The 20545-nt window shown below is 38.9% G+C and overlaps 1 protein-coding gene across 1 annotated transcript in view; it reads left to right on the top strand.

Moving 5' to 3' along the window:
* Positions 1-20545, top strand: part of thsd7ba (thrombospondin, type I, domain containing 7Ba) — a gene marked incomplete at its 5' end in the record, with an annotated part of 260282 nt that overhangs the window by 212637 nt on the left and 27100 nt on the right. Inside the window, 4 exons of the mRNA XM_063005709.1 lie at positions 14908-14913; positions 16755-16888; positions 17144-17300; positions 19855-19996. Of these exons, the coding sequence (XP_062861779.1) occupies positions 14908-14913; positions 16755-16888; positions 17144-17300; positions 19855-19996 (439 nt within the window). The remainder of the gene's footprint in view (positions 1-14907; positions 14914-16754; positions 16889-17143; positions 17301-19854; positions 19997-20545) is intronic.

Genomic DNA, 20545 nt, shown 5'->3' with positions numbered 1-20545 from the left:
AACCTCAAACGCGCAAAATATAATAAGCCTGCAGCGAGGTGGCCAATAAATCCGATATTTAAAGATCTCTCCCAGCTGCAGTGAATAAAAGCTGATGAGGTGCAGAGACTGCCTGATTAAAAGTACCAACAGGTACTGTGAGATCCCCAGGTGGGGCGGTCCGGGTCCTTTCTGTGTGGAGTTTTCATGTTCTCCCTGAGTTGAACCAACAACCTGCTAAGCAAGTGAGGATGAGGAGTCTTGTTCAGGGGACCAACTGTGGCAATCTGGCAGTATTAGGGCTTGAACCAACAACCTTCTAAGCAAGTGAGGATGAGGAGTCTTGTTCAGGGGACCAACTGTGGCAATCTGGCAGTATTAGGGCTTGAACCAACAACCTTCTAAGCAAGTGAGGATGAGGAGTCTTGTTCAGGGGACCAACTGTGGCAATCTGGCAGTATTAGGGCTTGAACCAACAACCTTCTAAGCAAGTGAGGATGAGAAGTCTTGTTCAGGGGACCAGCTGTGGCAATCTGGCAGTATTAGGGCTTGAACCAACAACCTTCTAAGCAAGTGAGGATGAGGAGTCTTGTTCAGGGGACCAGCTGTGGCAATCTGGCAGTATTAGGGCTTGAACCAACAACCTTCTAAGCAAGTGAGGATGAGGAGTCTTGTTCAGGGGACCAACTGTGGCAACCTGGCAGTATTAGGGCTTGAACCAACAACCTTCTAAGCAAGTGAGGATGAACAGTCTTGTTCAGGGACCCAACTGTAGCACATGGCTGTATTGACTGTAGGTCGGTTGTAGCCTAGTGGTTAAGGTACTGGGCTTGTAATCAAAAGGTCGCTGGCTCAAGCCCTACCACCACCAGACTGGCACTGTTGGGCCCTTGAGCAAGGCCCGTAAACCTTTATTGCTTAGAATGTATACCGTCACAGTATTGTAAGTGGCTTTAAATAAAAGCATCTGCGAAATGCTAAAATATGTAGTGTAGAGTGAATTCAGACCCCCTGACAAAGTGACAAATAAATGCAGTTAAATGCAGAAACATTCTTAAAGGGCACGACTACAGAAATATACAAGGTAGACATGAACAGAACATGAAATACACATGTGAAGGGGAGACGGTGTGGGATTACACTCAGCATGACAGGAAACATCAGTGAGAACAATGAGCAGCAATAACAGACAAAGAGTGGGAATACAAAAACACATAAACAGGAGTCATAATGAAAGCTCAGATGAGAGGAAACTCCGACGTTTCATTAGCGTGTAGGTCACAGATCCATAAAGGCCACAGCGTCGATGTTTAGGAATGGGTTCTGATCGCGTGGTTGATCTATGAAGGACATTCTGGATGCTAGAGGTCAGTATGGAAATGATTCCCACGTGAACGAAACAAATAGCCGTGCTCAGTTTCCTTTTTTCCTCTGGCGTGATTAGCACAGATGGCTAAATGGATGCTAACGGTCTTTATGTGGCCTGTGGACCGAGCTGCTCCTGAATAATGTTCTTCTGTTCTTATGGCCGCAAAGGAAGGGATGAATATTCAATGTTAAGAGCTTTTAAAATGAGGCGGGTGTGTGGAGTGTGGGCATGCTGGGTAAATGCCACTTAGGTGAAGATGAAGGCCATCAAACAAATTCAGAAGCGCAGTGTGTGTATTTATAGTGGTGTGAAAAAGTCACTTGCCTCCTTGCCAAGGTCCTCTTTTATGCATCGAGTGGATTCCGAGTGTTTAGACTCCTTTACTTTTTGCAGGATTCAATTTGTTGTTGATTTGAATAGATAGAATCACCATATTTAGCATCAGTCTAGAGTAAAGACACACGTGCTGTAGGTTTATAAGGTTTTACAATTTTCACTGCGTTATCAGAACAAAAATCAAACAGTGAATCTCAAAGAACTGTTTGTGGATTGAATTGTGGTGAGATGTAGATCAGAGCAAATATATAAAACAACATCTCAGGCGTGTAGTGTCGCAGGACCACAGTGGCCTTAATAGTGTTGAATTATCAAGGCTTGGCACAACCTTGACCCTTGTCCTTGGTCAGGAAGATAAGAAAGAATCCAGTGATCACAGAGATGGAAGAACCTGTTTGAAGGACAGCCGAATCTGCAGCACTTCGTAAATCAGCTATAAGACAGAAACATTTGAGTAGAGAGTAAACGTCATGTGACAGCCCTCTTTGAAATCTCTTTCAGCTCTTTGGGCAGAACTGCAAGCAGCATATCTGGCCCTGCAAGTCACCTGGCTGGTCCGTGAAATTATATCTTATATGAAACCGGTCCGTGGTGCAAAAAAGGTTGGGGACCGCTCCTTTACAGTACTCAAGCATCACAACTATATTAGAGACTGCCTGATTAAAGTACCAACAGGTACTGTCAATCTTTTGTGCCTCCATGCCCCCACCATGTCTGGCAAAAACAGACTCTGCATGTCACCTGGCTAGCAGTGGTAGCCTCCTAAGTAGAGCTCTTTAATCCCAGCTCTGCCATGTAGCCACTGTTGTTGCCATTGATCTCTCTATCTATTCCATCCATCCATCCATCATCCATCCATCCATCATCCATCCATCCATCCATTCATCATCTATCCATCCTTCCATCCATCCATCCTTCCATCCATCCATCCTTCCATCTATTTACTAATCATCCAAATGTACTGTTCATGACATCCCATATGCCCAAGACAATTACACCATGCCTACAGTGAAACAAGGTGGTAGCAGCATCATGTTAAGTTGTTGCTCCTCAGTGGCCAGAACAGGGGGGCTGGTAAGAATTAAGGAACATATGAATGCAGCCAAACACAACAACAACCTTAAATAAAATCTCTTCTGCATGCAAACTCAGACTATGGCAATAGTGACCCAAAGCATACTGCTAAAACAACACTAGAGTGGCTTTGGGAAAATCTTTGAATGTTCTTGAGCCCAGATTAAAACCCATTAAATATCAAACCTGAAAATGGCAGTTCACAAACACTTGGTATCTAATCTGACTGAGCTTTAGGGGATCTGCCATGAAGAGTGGGAAAAACTGCACAAATCCAGGTGTGCAAATGATTGCACTTGATTGTTTTGGACAATTAATTATAGATTGATGCTAACTAATAATAATTATATTCATTTAAAATCAAATTCAGCTTCATCTAAGTTGGTCCTCCTTTTAATTACTTTGGAAATAATGGAGATCTTATTTTTATGTATTTATTTATTTTTATTTTCAGTGGTTTTGATAATATGCACATTAATTCATGTTCTTACGGTGGAAATGCTACTTCCGCAAACAATTTTAGCAGTTGAGTCAACTCACTTTTTTTTTTTTTTGTTAAACAAAATGTAGATGCAGCCTCCCATTGCCTCATTTTATCTCTCAGAATGGGATCTCCTACAAGGTCCACAGTCTATCTGCAAATTGGATTCCTTCTTCTTAAATCCCACCATGGAGGAAGGCTGATGAGCTCCTCGGGTGTGGTAACACTTATGAAGAACCGTCCCTTGCTGTTCTGTAAAGATTGATCCACGCTGTGGCATTATTCTATAGACGTGATCAAGGCATCTAGATTATTGTATTCTCTCCTCCTCTCGCAGCTCTCAGCCGTAGATCCTTCATAAACTGCAGATTATCCCCAAATAAGCTTCTCAGTTTCTTTCCAACACCTGATCCCTACACGATGGTGTATCTACACTCTGAAATCTACACTGATTCCCTGTAAAAGAAAGGATTGAGTAGAAAAGCCTTCCTCTCATTTAGAAATCCCTCAGTAATCCTCCTGACCTTCTCTTTTCATCTAAAGCTCTCCAGAATCTCAGATCTTCCCCAGTCCTGCTCACTTCCCTCTATATAAACCAAGTACTGATGACTTCATCTGCGTAGATGTAAGCATTTCATTGTTTCAGACTGAACATTCAAACAAAGGATGGGACATTGTAAATACACTGACCAGGCATAACATTATGACCACTGACAGGTGAAGTGAATAGCACTGTTAATCTCTTCATCACGACACCTGTTGGGTGAACATTTTATCCTCAAAGTTGATGTTAGAAGCAGGAAAAATGGACGAGCGTGAGGATTTGAGCGAGTTTGATGAGGGCCAAATTGTGATGACTAGACGACTGGGTCAGAGCATCTCCAAAACTGCAGCTCTTGTGGGGTGTTCCCGGTCCGCAGTTGTCAGTGTCTATCAAAAGTGGTCCAAGGAAGGAACAGTGGTACACCGGCGACAGGGTCATGGGCGGCCAAGGCTCATTGATAAACGTGGGGAGTGAAGGCTGGTCCATGTGGTCCGATCCAACAGACGAGCTACTGTAGCTCAGAGTGCTGAAGAAGTTCATGCTGGTTCTGATAGAAAGGTGTCAGAATACACAGAGCATCACAGTTGCAGGGCTGTTTTGGCAGCAATAGGGGGGCCAACACAATATTAGGAAGGTGGTCATTATGTTATGCCTGATTTGTGTATATGCACTTTATCTAACTACCAAAATATTGTGGACACCCTTTTTAATTCTTACATGCAGATTCTTGAGACATAAATGAATTAAATCAATCATACAAAATCAGTTATATGCTCTCAGCTTTGTAACGATAGTTTGGGGAAGGTTCTCCCAAACCTTAATACCGAGGGTTCTTCAAAAAGTTTCCGCTCAAAAAGTTTTTTTAACTCAAACACAAATGGCATCACTTTTCTACATAATCACCTTCGATGCATTTTCCCAGCCGTACCAACGTTTTAATGCCATCATCAAAAAATGTTTTTGGTTGAGCTCGTAGCCACTGATGCAGCGCTGCTTTCACATCATCATCACATGAAAATCTTCTTCCCCTTAAAGCTTCTTTGAACATCAGATGGAGCTAAATCTGGACTATAAGTGTCTTTCAGACACGATCAATTACTACTCCTCCAACCCTCACCACTTCCAACCAAAATATAAGTGCGGAAACTTTTTGAAGATCATATCTATCGTATCTATTACTCAGTTCAATGCCTATGGTTTTGGAATTGCATTCTTTCATTATTATGATCAAGTGTCTACATACTTTTGGTCATATAGTGTACCTGCTAAGGTTGTCATTCATAGATTAGATATTGTGAAAATGGAAATATGCAAACTTGTTTAGCTTCCAGAATGATTATTTTGTCCCTACAATGGCGACACAGTCTAGCTGATGGAGCTCAGATGACGGGCAGATGTTCCTCCTGCTTTACTGTCGATAATGACTGTTTAGTGGAGATTAACAAGCGATCAGTATTTTTAGCTCAGCGTGTCATTTTTCCGAGATAACGACTTTTACTAATGAAGCAGATATAAGTGCGACACACACACTGCTCTCCAAAACCATCATGTGCTCGGAGAACGGCATTTTCATCACCACTCATGATTCTGTTGGAAATAAAGAATCGGCCTGTTTTTGTTTGGCATTCCGTGGCGTCGACGTGACCTCGGATTCATTCCGAGAACCATCCGTGCATGTCGGTACAATTAAGTGGCAAAAACAACATGCGGCGGAGGTCCGTGGGCACAGAGTGGCTTTATTTTCAGCAGGAATGTTTCCTCTATTGATTTGGACGTTGTGTAGCCGGTGTGCACTGGCGGGTGAGAGTGAATTATTTCAGTCCAGTGGTGCCAGCAGAGAATTTCTGTATGGCGTGTTTTGAAGTGGCTGAACTCTACAGAACAGAAGAGTGTAAACACACAAATCAGATTAGTGTAGAGCTCGTTTAGAAAAGTACAAAGATTCATCTTCATCTACTGCAGCGCTTCTGTTTCTGGGGCTGAATTATGGAACAAAACACCCACAAACACGAAAATAAAACAAAGTTTAAATGTGTGTGGGACGTTACAGTGATGCTGATCTGTTATGGTGTTTGGTTTTCCTGCATGACCTCCTAATTATAATTAGTCATTATTTTTTACTTAAGCTGGTGACTTTTTAATGCTCATATAAATAAGACTTGTTTCACTGCACACACTCACTCGTTCACTCACACACTCACACATTTACTAAACCACTCACACACTCACTCACTTATTTACTCACTCACTCACTCACACATATACTCACACACACACTCGCTCGCTCACACACACACTCTCACACACTCATTTACTCACTCACTCACTCACAGCCTCACACACACACTCGCTCACTCATTCACTCACACCCTCACACACACACACTTGCTCACTCACTCACACACTCACTCATTTACTTACTCACTCACTCACCCACTTACACACTCACTCACTTAGTCACACTTACTCATTTACACACTCACTCTTTCATACACTCACTCACACACTCATTTACTTACTCACTCACTCACTCACTCACACCCTCACACACACACTCACTCACTCACATGCTCATTTACTCACACACTCACTCACACACTCACTCACTCATTTGCTCACACACTCACTCACTCGCATACTCATTTACTCACTCACTCACTCACTCATCTACATACTTGTTTGCTCACTCATTCACTCACTTGCTCACTCATTTACTCACTCACACACTTACACATATACTCACTCACTCACTCGCTCATTCATTTACTCTCTCACACACTCACTCACACACACTCATTTACTTACACACTTACTCACTCATTTACTTAGACACTCATTTACTCACTCACTCACTCACTCACTCACTCGCTCATTCACTCACTCACACACACACACACTCGTATTTCAGGGGTATCTGCTGTTCCTCCCTTGACACTAGCACTGATTCCTTCGTATGCTTCACTCACGGCTTCCTTGTGTTCCTCTCCCCGAGCCCAAACCCACGGGCTTGATTCCTGTTCAGCTTCACTTATGTACACCCAGGAGCGTTCTTCTTGCCCACTTTGCAATCCGGCTGCCATATGGCGACCATCAGGAGCGCCAGAGGAGCTTGTGTTCAGCCAGGCTGAATAATTTAACCAGGCCTGAAAATCTGCACTCAGAAACGAATCATTTCTCTAAAGCACTGCACAGTCTGTAATGCAGCACAGAGCTTTTTCAATCAGGAGGGGTCAGTGTCTCTAACTGACTGCTTGATATAATGATATAATGACATTTGAGCTGCTTTAGAGCTTTTAGGACTTTATTTTATTGGAACCCTGCATTGTGACCTTTACATACTATGAGCATGTTATAAACCTGCCATACCAAATGTTATATGTTTTCAAAAGTGGTTATAATAATAATAATAATAATAATAATAATAATAATAATAATGATAATGATAATGATGTTTATAATTTATAATAAAAATGACAATACTAACAATACTAATAATAGTAATATAAAATAGCAATAATATTATGAAATAATATTATAATATTATTAAATAATAATAATAATAATAATAATAATATAATATGTGACAAACATTATTGACACTAATGACAGCATATAACATTTGATATAAAAGGTAAATTACATAATAATAATAATAATAATAATAATAATAATAATGATAATAATAATAATAATAATAATAATACCACTAATGACAGCATTTAACATCTGATATAAAAGGTAACTGACATAATAATAATAATAATAATAATAATAATAATAATAATAAAAATAATAATAACAATAATAAATAGTAATATTTTTTAAAATAATAATAATAAATAAATAATGATAATAACAATAATAAATAGTAAAAAAAACGTATTAAATAATAATGAATAAATAATAATAATAATAATAATAATAATTAATAATAATAATAATAATAATAATAATAATAATAATAATAGTAAATGTGACAGAAATGTTTGACCACTAATAACAGCATATAACATTTGATATAAAAGGTTAATGACATGCTTATGTTACTTTTATACAAAGGGGTTAAAAATATAATGGAAATCTGTCAGCCAATCAGAAGTTTATACATAATTATCTCTTAAATATTTACTTACCTTTTTTCTCCAAATGAAAATACATTTCTGTGTTTTTCCTGCTTTACTCACAAATCAAACCATCAGTGTTTTATTTACCTCTGACTCTTCAGGTCTTCCTGTTTTTATATTTGTGGAGTTTATCTTTTAGATGACTAATGCAATCTTGTTGAATAAAGAAGTCAGAATGGTCATGTGGTGCACATTAGCGTGAATGCGCCTCTCATGCTCTTTACTTTATAAGCTCATAAGAGCACTAATGCATTTCTGGAGGGTGAGGGTTGTTGTGATGTTTTGGTGTGTTGTTGTGGTGTTTTGGTGTGTTCCTCTAACACGCCATTCTGCTCCGGTGCTTCCTGTACTGAAAACATCCACATAAAGAGGATTTTATTTGTGTTCTGATTATTTGCTTCACCTCTGTGATGAGGTCTGTATTCACACTGAACCACGGACAGGCGAACCTCTGCTCTGCGCTCAGCTTTTTTCTCTATTATTTGTAATGGCACAGATGTGAGGGGAAAGTGGCCAAGATTGATGTTTTGATTTGAGACAAATCCCATCCGCATTTAATAAGTGGCTCATGGTGCCAAGTGTTCCACTGATGTGCAAACAAAAATGTTTTGAATTATTGTTGATGTGTTTATTGTACAATTATAGCAATTTAGCTTTTCATGGCTAATGTGATGCTATTACAGACCATCAGCTGGTCTCTTGACTACTTGACAACACTTGAAAAAGCAAATGTGGCTTTTATGAAATAAAATGTACTAATTGTGAACCAATCGTCCCATTTAGCACTAAAAAAGGATCATTTTAAACTGAAATTGCAGCCTTTGGTACTGAAACTGAACTGGTGTATTGTAATGAAAGTTTTTGCTCTGAGAATTGATCTGGAATCACTGGTACTGAAACAGGATCCTTTCATATTTTAACAGGAACCTTATGTACTGGAACTGCAAGATTTGGCCCTAATACCGGGACGTTTGATAGTGGAAATGATTACTTTGGAACTAAATGCTTTGGTTAAGAAATTGGACTCACAGGTTCTTAAACAGGAACCTTTTGTATTGATACTGGAACTGGAAACTTTGGCTAAGGTTAAGATCTAAAACCAGATCTTTTGATATTGTAACAGAAATGTTGGTGCTGACATGTAAACCTTTGGTACTGGAATTTGGTGAGGGGGGTGTAAAAGGGCTAAGGTTTATGAGTTACTGTATGCTACTATTTTACATGAAGCTTTTATGCAGGAACTATAGCTTTTGGTGTTGTTAAAGGACAACTGAAGTCATTGGTACTGTTGCAGTAATAATTGGTACTAGAACTGAAGCCTTTGGAACTAAAATTGAAGCGTTTGGTACTGTAACAGTAATATTTGGTACTAGAACTGAATATAGAGGTAACATATGGTACTAGAACTGAAGACTGCTACTGTAACAATAACATTTGGTACTAGAACTAAAGCCTTAAAGACAGGAACTGAAGACTTTGGTATTGTAACAGTAACATATGGTTCTGGAACTGAGGAATTTGGTACTGTAACAGTAACATATGGTTCTGGAACTGAAGAATTTAGTACTGTAAGTAACATGTGGTTCTGGAACTGAAGACTTTGGTACTGTAACAGTAACATGTGGTTCTGGAACTGAAGACTGGTACTGTAACAATATTTGGTACTGGAACTAAAGTCTTTGGTACTGTAACAGTAACATATGGTTCTGGAACTGAAGACTTTGGTACTGTAACAATAACATGTGCTACTGAGACTGAAGAATTTGGTACTGTAACAGTCATATTTGGTACTAGAACTAAAGCCATTGGTACTGTAACAGTAATATTTGGTACTGGAACTAAAGCCTTTAAGACTGAAACTGAAGAATCTGGTACTGTAACAATAGTGAATGGTACTGGAACTGAAGACATTGGTACTGTAGCAGTTATATGGTACTGGAATTGAAGACTTTGGTATTGAAACAATAATATTTGATACTAGAACTAGAGAATTTGGTAACAGTAGGTACTGAAACAGGAATTTGGTACTGAAACAGTACATAATGGTACTGGAACTGAACATATGGTGCTGGAACTGAAGAATTTGGTACTAAAACAGTACTGAATGGTACTGGAAAGCCATTGGTACTGTAACAGTAATATTTGATGCTAGAACCAAAGCCTTTGGTACTAAAACAATAATATTTGGTACTAGAACTAGAACTAAAACTAAAGTCTTTAGGACTGGAACTTAAGAATTTGGTACTGTCACAGTAGTGAATGGTGCTGGAAGAATTTAGTACTAAACAGTAACATGTGGTACTGGAATTGAAGAATTTGGTACTAAAACAGTAACATGTGGTACTGGAACTGAAGAATTTGGTACTAAACAGTAACATGTGGTACTGGAACTGAAGAATTTGGTATGGAAACAGTAACATGTGGTACTGGAACTGAAGAATTTAGTACTAAATAGTAACATGTGGTTCTGGAACTGAAGAATTTGGTACTAAAACAGTAACATGTGGTACTGGAACTGAAGAATTTGGTACTAAACAGTAACATGTGGTACTGGAACTGAAGAATTTGGTATGGAAACAGTAACATGTGGTTCTGGAACTGAAGAATTTAGTACTAAATAGTAACATGTGGTTCTGGAACTGAAGAATTTGGTACTAAACAGTAACATGTGGTACTGGAACTGAAGAATTTAGTACTAAACAGTAACATGTGGTACTGGAACTGAAGAATTTGGTACTAAACAGTAACATGTGGTACTGGAACTGAAGAATTTGGTATGGAAACAGTAACATGTGGTACTGGAACTGAAGAATTTAGTACTAAATAGTAACATGTGGTTCTGGAACTGAAGAATTTGGTACTAAACAGTAACATGTGGTACTGGAACTGAAGAATTTGGTACTAAACAGTAACATGTGGTACTGGAACTGAAGAATTTAGTACTAAATAGTAACATGTGGTTCTGGAACTGAAGAATTTGGTACTAAACAGTAACATGTGGTACTGGAACTGAAGAATTTGGTACTAAACAGTAACATGTGGTACTGGAACTGAAGAATTTGGTACTAAACAGTAACATGTGGTTCTGGAACTGAATAATTTAGTACTAAACAGTAACATGTGGTTCTGGAACTGAAGAGTTTGGTACTAAACAGTAACATGTGGTACTGGAACTGAAGAATTTAGTACTAAACAGTAACATGTGGTACTGGAACTGAAGAATTTAGTACTAAACAGTAACATGTGGTTCTGGAACTGAATAATTTGGTACTGAAACAGTAACATGTGGTTCTGGAACTGAAGAATTTGGTACTGAAACAGTCCTGAATGGAATGGGAAACTTTGGCACTGCAAGCTTTTTAATCACAAAATTTAAACCAATAGCTTAAATGCCTTAAAAATGGATTGGTACCAAATGTTCGGTATCGAATAAAAGGGAAAACGTCAAGGTAAAGGTTTACATCATTTATTCATGTAATTTATAGCAGGAACATAAATATTTAGACAACATAGCAGGGCCTGAACGTCCAGCTGATGGACAACAAGGTAAGAGGAACAATGACCACGTAGCTTCATCAAACCATTTAAACAGTGTGTATGTGTGTATCTCTGTAAGTACACACATGCCCACCAGACCGAGCCATCCCATCACGTTTCCACTCTCCATCTGAATCTGCATATTGTTCAGACGTTCCCTGGAGCTTCATTTGCTTCTGGAGCTCCTCCAGCGTCCAGATGGCTTCCTGCTCCGAGCTCCCTCACAAAGGTTACACACACCTTTATTGGCTAATTAGAGCCGCAGACTCCGGACTGTGTGAAAATGGTGAATATTAAAGAGCCGCTAGCTGTGGGATCTCCTTTAATGAAAAAGGTCAGCTGTGCTCCGGTACCCAATTATCATCGGTGTGTCTAATCACCATTTACTCTCTGATATTGTAATTAATACGAGCTAATGAAGAAAAATCGTGTTTGCTTCAGCACTTTCATCTGAGGTCAGCTATGATCATGTGTAAAATTAATCATCACGTAAACAATGGTAGTGTGTGTATGTGTGTGTAGAAGTGTGTACAGTCGATTCAGAAAATATTTCGACCAGCAAGTAGAGACTTGCCACTAACTGGTCCAGTGTTGTTTTGGCTGTGTGCTTCGGGTCATTGTCATGTTGAAAGGTGACCTGCTGGCCCAGTCTGAGCTTCTGTGCTCTCTAGAGTTTTTCAGAATGTTCCTGTATTTGTCTGTATTTATCAATCCTTCAGTTCTTACCAGTCTCACTGTACCTGTACCTACCACTAAAAAGCATCCAATAGCATAATGCTGCCACCACCGCGTTTCAACTTCATCATTCTGTGGGATAAAGTGTAGATTGTGTGTAAGTGTGAATGACCGTGTATTTATATATATGAGTGTATGTGTGTGTGTGTGTGTGTGTGTGTGTGTGTGTGTGTGTAGTGTAGTGTAATAATAAGTGTAATTATAGTTTATTGGCGTTTAGTAAACGGGTCTGTTTAAACTTAGATTTTTTTTTTCACTGAGATGTTGATATGGTATGAAATAAGAATTTAAATATAGAACTGGTGTCATAATGTTGCTTTAAAGATAGGATTAGTTTTATACTGTGGATTCAACAATAGTAATAGGTTTACAATGTGGATTTAATGATAGGATTAGTTTTATAATGTACATTTAAGGATAGGATTAGTTTTATAATGTAGATTTAATGATAGGATTAGTTTTATAATGTATATTTAATGATAGGATTAGTTTTATAATGTGGATTTGATGATAGAATAAGAATTATAATGTAGATTTAATGATAGGATTAGTTTTATAATGTACATTTAATGATAGAATTAGTTTTATAATGTGGATTTGATCATAGAATAAGAATTATAATTTAGATTTAATGATAGGATCAGTTTAATAATCTGAGTTAAATCATAGGACTAGTTTTATAATGTGGATTTGATGATAGGATTAGTTTTATAATGTAGATTTAATGATAGGACTAGTTTTATAATGTAGATTTAATGATAGGATTAGTTTTATAATGTAGATTTAATGATAGGATTAGTTTTATAATGTAGATTAAATAATAGGATTGGTTTTATTACAAAGATTTAAAGATATATATATATGTATAGTATATATAGTATTAAGATTATAATGTGGATTCATTAATGGGATTAGTTTTATAATGTAGATTTAATGATGGGATTAGTGTCATAAATTGGATTTAATGATAGAATTAGGATTATAATGTGAATTAAATGACATGATTAATTTTATAATGTGGATTCAATTATGGGATTAGTTTTACATTATGGATTTAATAAAAGGATTAATTTTGTAATGTGGATTTAAAGATAGAAATAGATTTACAATGTGTATTGAATAAAGCTATTAAGATTATAATGTGGATTTAACACAGCGGTTAAGATACAGAACTAGTAATCAGAAGCTTGCTGGTCTAATGTGTACTTTTAAACTGTTAGTCCTAGTTATATGAGCACAGAGAATTTACCATCTTATCCACAGGTAATTTGTTTTCATCTGAAATGAAGGTAATACTGTAGTTTATATTAAAATAACTTTATTTCTCCTAAAATAGACACATAATTTACTAATAAACCATCATTTCTGTAATCACATGATTTAATTACTCATCTCATTAATTATCTGAATGTTTTCTTGGATCTGGGGAATCACAGTAACTGATAATAATGACACATTGTCCCAAACGTACTGAATTCATTACATTTATAAAATCTGCTGTCTGCGTCCCATAAGAACTGAATTAGCATAATGGGTTCATTATTCTGACAGACCATCAGGTGTGTGTGTGTGTGTGTGTGTGTGTGTGTGTGTGTGTGCGTGCGTGCGTGTGTGTGTGTGTGTGTGTGTGTGTGTGTGTATGTGTATGTGTGTGTGTGTGTATGTGTATGTGTATGTGTGTGTGTGTGTGTGTGCGTGTGTGTGTGTGTGTGTGTGTTTGTGTGTGGGACTTTTTAATTTAATTTTAATCATGAAGTTCATTTTTAAGTCAGCAGCTAACTACTGTGTGAATTTGTTTCATCCACAGTCATCATTCATTCAGTTATTCATATATTCATTCATTATATTATTCATTCATTCATCTGTTTATTTATTCATGTGTTTATTGTTTTATTTATTCATGTGTTTATTGTTTTATTTATTCATTTTTTCATTCATTCATTCATTCCATTTTTGTATTTATTTATTTATTCATTTATTTATTCATCAATTAATTCATCCATTTATTTATGCATTTACTTATTTATTTATGCATGTAATTATTCATATATTTATTTATATATTCATTTAATTATTCATGTAATTATTCATATATTTATTTATATATTCATTTAATTATTCATATATTTATTTATATATTCATTTAATTTTTCATGTAATTATTCATATATTTATTTATATATTCATTTAATTTTTCATGTAATTATTCATATATTTATTTATATATTCATTTATTTATTCATGTAATTATTCATATATTTATTTATATATTTATTTATTTATTCATGTATTTATTATGCAGCTATCTTGGTAGTCAAGGCTGAGTTGTCAGTAGATTTTAATTAGCAAAATAATTTGCCTGTGGATGCCCAGCATGTGTGCATCGGTTGCACCAGGATTTCATGTAGGATGATCCACCTCAGAACCTACAGAAGCTGAAGGACCTGCTGGTAACGTCCTGGTACCAGATACCACAGGACTCCCTCAGGACGGTATTAGCAGGTCAGAGTTGTTTTGACAGTGTGTTATACTGGTGGTCCTAATGTTTTGGCTCATTGGTGAATCACAAGTCTGTCCCAAATGTGATTCCATCTGTGATTTGTGTAATAAAACAGCAAAGCTTTCCTCATGAAGAACAGCAAATAAAAGCTGATAACTAATGGCTATATGTTTTTTTTCCTTCCTCTTGTTGGCTTGTTGGGCACTGTTACTACGGACGTGGACGAAGGCTCAGGTTAGTCACGCTCTTCCTTTTTCTTCCACATTCTCATCATTCACTTTCTCATTGTGTTGCTATTAATATTTTGGAAATGACAGCCAGAATATAAAGTAATATTATTTAACAAAGTACCATAGAGTAGCACCAATCAATTCGTCCATTCATCCATCCACCCACCTAATCCACCCATCATCATCCACCCATCATCCATCCATCCACCAACCAACCAACTGACCAACCAATCCATCCATCCTTCCATCCATCTATTAATCAACCAACCAACCAACCACTAACCAATCCATTCATCTATCCACCAACCAACCAACCATTAACCAATCCATCCTTCAATCCATCCAACCATCCATCAACCAACCGACCAACTAACCAATCTATCCATTCATCTGTTAACCAACCAACCACCATCCATCAATCAATAATAATGGTCACAAAAACAATCTGCTTTTAATTATAAGGTGCAGGAAAGTGAGACACTGGCCACAGTCCTTCAGCCACTACACAGCCATGATCTTTCTTGGACTGCTGACTTTCTGCTTATGGTGATGTCAAGCTTGCTGGACTGTGTACAGTGTCACCCATTTTCAGCAACTTTTCCAGAGAGTTGCACTTCTGATGAAGTATAAAACAGGACAGGAAGTTGAAGAGCGTAGAGTTGTAGATAAAAACGTTAGAGAGGAAAAAAGGAAGGTGGTGGAACGTGGAGAGGAGAGGGTGAATAAAGTAGGAGAGGGACGATTTTGATGGGTAGCAGATGTGTGGTACAGATGGAGCTTTTTATTTCCACAGTGAGAATCTGGAGCTGCTGACTCGATATTAATCACATTTCTGATTAATCCACCACTGTGAACGGATTATTAATGTAATCACTCTGTCTTCCACCTCACAAGCACACAGCGTCCTAAATAAAGCCCTGCAAAGATGTGACGTAGGTTTAACTTTAGGAGGAACACAGTTCTTATACTGCCTGAGTCATCAGACTATAATACAGCATTATTAAATACACAGATGAGCCAAAACATTAGGACCACTCACCTAATGCATTGTTAGAACAGCTCTGACTGATTAAGACATGGACGCAACCAAAAATCAAAGAGTCCTGTGTTATCTGCTACCAGGACATTACAAATGATGCCCAGCCGTCCACATGATCTTTGATTAAACAGGATTCGTTTAACTGTTCCACCTTCGTTCATTGCTCCTCAGTTCCAAAGTGAGTTTCAATTTTAAATGTTGCTGTTCATAAAAAGTTGATAAATAGATGGATGGATGAATAGATTGATGGATGGGTAGGTGGGTAGGTAGGTGGTTAGACAGATACTGTAGGTGGATAGATGGGTGGGTGGATGGATGGGTGGGTGGTTAGATAGATACTTTAGATACTTTAGACTTTAGAGACAGACAGACAGACAGACAGACAAAGTAGATAGAGTAGATGGATGGATGGATGGATGGATGGATGGGTGGGTGGTTAGATAGATACTGTAGATGTATGATAGATAGATGGATGGATGGATGGATGGATGGGTGGGTGGGTGCGGATGGATGGATGGATGGATGGATGGATACTGTAGATAGATGGATGGATGGATGGATGGATGGATGGATGGATGGATGGATGGATGGATGGATGGATACTGTAGATAGATGGATGGATGGATGGATGGATGGATGGATGGATGGATGGATGGATGGATGGATGGATGGATGGATGGATGGATAGATAGATAGATAGATAGATAAGACACCAAAGATTTCAGTCCCAGCATCAAAAGGGACATTTTTAGTACGAGATTTACAACTGCCGTTTCTTCTTCTCCTGTGTGTGTGTGTGTGTGTAGGTGTCTGAGGCTGTACCGTGTCGCGGTGTGTGTGGTGTGTATCAGTGGGTAGCAGAGTCCTGGTCCTTCTGCTCCATCAACACTGTGGACAAACAGACTGCCTGTGGAGAGGGAGTACAGAGCCGCAAGATCCGGTACACACACACACACACACAGTGTACACACATTTGTAAATTAATGTGTTTAAAAGTATGTGGACGGATGACCATTAGCTTGCTCGCCATCCCATTCTAATACCGGGGCATACATGTTGTAGTAACAGCCTCCACTCTTACTTCCACAAGATTTTGAAGTGTGTCTGTGGGAATTTGTGCTCATTCAGTCAAAGGAGCATTTGTGAGGTCGGACTCTCTCTCTCTCTCTCTCTCTCTCTCTCTCTCTCTCTGTAGGTGTGTATTACGTGGTGATGGTATGAATGAGGCTCGCACTGTTAACGACTCGCTGTGTGATCAGGACGAGGTCCCCTCCCAGGCTCGTACCTGCGTGCTGCCGTGTCCTGAAGACTGTGTGATGTCACCTTGGAGTCACTGGATTTCCTGTCCCGAGGTAACGATCCCTGACCTGTGATGTCATAAGAACCATAAGAAAGTGTTCTGCTATGATGCAGAACTGTCTGTAGGAATGGTTTGGGGACAGGGACCCAGGAAACACAAACAATGCATTTACTCTGTACAATCTGGTCCCACTGTGGTTTATAAGATGTAAAAAAAGCCTTCACAAGGGGGCGTTCACTTACATTCATTCACTTTCTTAACTGCTTATCCAATCAGGGTCGCAAGAGGGGGGTGCTGGAGCCTATCCCAGCTTCTCAATGGGCGCAAGGCAACCAGTAACAGCCTGGACGGGGTGCCAATCCATCGCAGGGCAGACACACACATTCACCTTTAGGGCAATTCAGTGTCTGCATGACTGCATGTTTTTGGACTGTGGGAGGAAACCGGAGCTCCCGAAGGAAACCCACGCAGACACGGGGGGAACATGCAAACTCTGCACAAAAAGTACTCAGACCGCCTCACCTGAGGATCGAACCCAGGACCTTCTTGCTGTAAGGCGACAGTGTTACCCACTTAGCCACTTTGCTGCCCCATTTGCTTACAACAGAGCCATATCATACAGAGAGCCACACTAAGCTCCATGCAAACCCCCCCCCCCCCCCACCCCACCCCACAAAGGCACCCAGACCAGTTTCGGAGATCACATATCACAGTGGCAACGGGACGAGACCCGCCCGTCCTACCCTCCCTCAAACACAGCCAATTATGTTCATGTGGATGCCCGACCAGGTCCACAGGTCATCCCCACAAGTACAAACACTCCTCAGTGGTGCGCCAGCACATCAGACCGCAGCACCTCCAAAACTTAAGCGTTCTTTTGTTCATATAAAGACACCCAGTGTGAACAGACCTCAGGAATGCTAACTAGCTGTCAGATTTAGCATTTAGAGCAGAGCAAAGTATTTGCGCTGAAGCAGCAGTTCTGTAAAGACCAGCGCAACGTCTCTGTTTCCTGTGATCGTTCCCCACCCTGTTTTCTCCTCTAATTATTATTTTACTGAAGGTGCTTCATCTACATTTAAATATTTCACATTAAGTCTGATGCAGACCGTAATCAGAGAGACGCTGTGGGGTTTTTTTCTCCCCGCAGCAAATTTTTAATCCCGAACGAAAATCTAAATTCAAATGAGTCTCCAGCGGCAGCCGAGCATTTGTTATTGTAATTAACGTAGGACCGGAATAAATCGCACACGACGAACGTGAAATGCTAACGATGAAGATGAGACACATGGAGAGGATGTGGTTTTATTCTGTCCTGGCTGCTCGGTGTCACCGTGTTCTGTACGGCTAACAGGCTAATTAGTGCTTTAACTAGAAAATGCTAATAATAGAGAAAGTTGAGATGTCTCACTGGTCATCATATAAGTGCTACAAATATAGAAACGATTTCTCAGAAGCTGCTCAGTGTGGAAACGTTGGCTCGGACTTCACGTTCAGATCCAAACACTGAAGTACACTCAAGAAGAACAAGAACTTGCCATCCGGCAGGCTGGGCGCCTACATGAACAACGATTGGCTTGTTGTTCAAGGGCAGGGTGACGGGGAATAATGTAGACAGGGTGTGGCTCTTCGTATACAAAGCTGATCTGCATATGAACTCTTCTTGTTCAGGTGAAAAACATAAAATGCAGTCAGCTACTGCATATGTGTCGGAGGGGACGTGTGTTAGTCATGGCTCTCCTCAGTCAGACTGGAGGTCAAGATCAGTATAGAGGAAGCGTAATGCAATTGGGTAAAGAGAAAGAAATATGAACAACAGTTATAGGTCAGTAGTTAATGTCTATAGGGCAGTTGTAGCCTAGTGGTTAAGGTACTGGACTAGTAATCAGAAGGTTGCTGGCTTAAGCCCCACCAGGTTGCCACTGTAGGGCCCTTGAGCAAGACCCTTAACCCCCAATTGCTTAGACAATATACTGTCCCGGTACTGTAAGTCGCTTGGATAAAAGCGTCTGCTAAATGCCAGAAATGTTCATGTAAATGTCTAGTTCACACTACACGATTTTTGCCCTGATTTTTGCTCACCAACAGGTGTGCTCGATGTGGCAGCTCGGAGGCAAATCGGCGCTCGCTCAAGGCTCGAAAATCATCTCTCAGTCGTTATGTGTGAACTCTTCAACGTCTCGATCTGAGCGGCTCGCCGCATGTTAAATATCAAGATCAGTCGCCGACTCAAAATCCTGTAGTGTGAAAGGTGTTGCGATCAGGTTGTGATTGTTGTGAACGCAAGATACAGAGTTTTGGGAAACTAGGAGTGTTAGGGGTGTAAATGTGTGGGGCAGAGGTATAATATACCTAGATTTTATCAGAGTCTATCATAGGCACACATACAAGCTTTACAATATGTACTTTAACCCTTTTAATTAATAAGTAAAAACATGGTTTAATGAGTTTGTGAGCCCTGATCTTTACCCTATTAAACACTATTATTATTAGGATGAATTGGAACATCACCTGCGAGCCAGTTCTGGATGTTTTGAAGATTTTCTGTCACAGCCGTGTGCTGATTGTCTGACTGAATGATGATTTGATGTTTGGTCTCTGTGCAGTCGTGTGACGGAGACTCGGTGAGGACGAGAACCAGGCAGATGCTCCGACCCTCTGCAGTCCATGTCACCTGTCCAGAAAGAAATGAGACGGAACCGTGCGTCATTAACACCAACTGTTTCACCTACCACTACAACATCTCCGGTAAAAAAAATGTTTCTTGGTTATATTTTGGCAATTTCATATCTGTTCATTAAAACATTCTGTTTTATTAAGAATGAACACATTAGCAAATTTCATTTATTATTTCATGATTTTTAAAGTAACTACATTTTGTAACTACTGTAACCTATTGCATTTTAATTCCTTATCTTTAATGCTTTTTTTCTTTTCATAAAATCTATAAACCTCGTGTCCATAAAAGTTGGGACATTTTGTAAAATGCAGTAAAAGTAAATATAAGTGGATAAAAGTTCAAAGAAAAACAATCGAGTGTTTTTTTTTTTTTTTTTACTGATCATTATATTTACTGTATTTTGTTGATGCTTGTAAAACACTCCATAGCTATTCGTGTCTGTGTAGATCCCTAACTGGCTGATAGCACCACTGATATTTGAAAACAAATCTCAGTCTGGTGATTCTGAAATATTGCCCTTTGATTCTTGACTTTGGTTTACTGACTGTTTACACCAGTTTCAGCTCACACTATTATAAATCCTTCACTGTACTTAGCCAATACTGTGGGTTAAAAAC

This window comes from Trichomycterus rosablanca, chromosome 12 (genome assembly GCF_030014385.1).
Source record: "Trichomycterus rosablanca isolate fTriRos1 chromosome 12, fTriRos1.hap1, whole genome shotgun sequence".
Lineage (NCBI taxonomy): Eukaryota > Metazoa > Chordata > Actinopteri > Siluriformes > Trichomycteridae > Trichomycterus > Trichomycterus rosablanca.
This window is presented reverse-complemented; position numbering and strand designations above follow the sequence as displayed.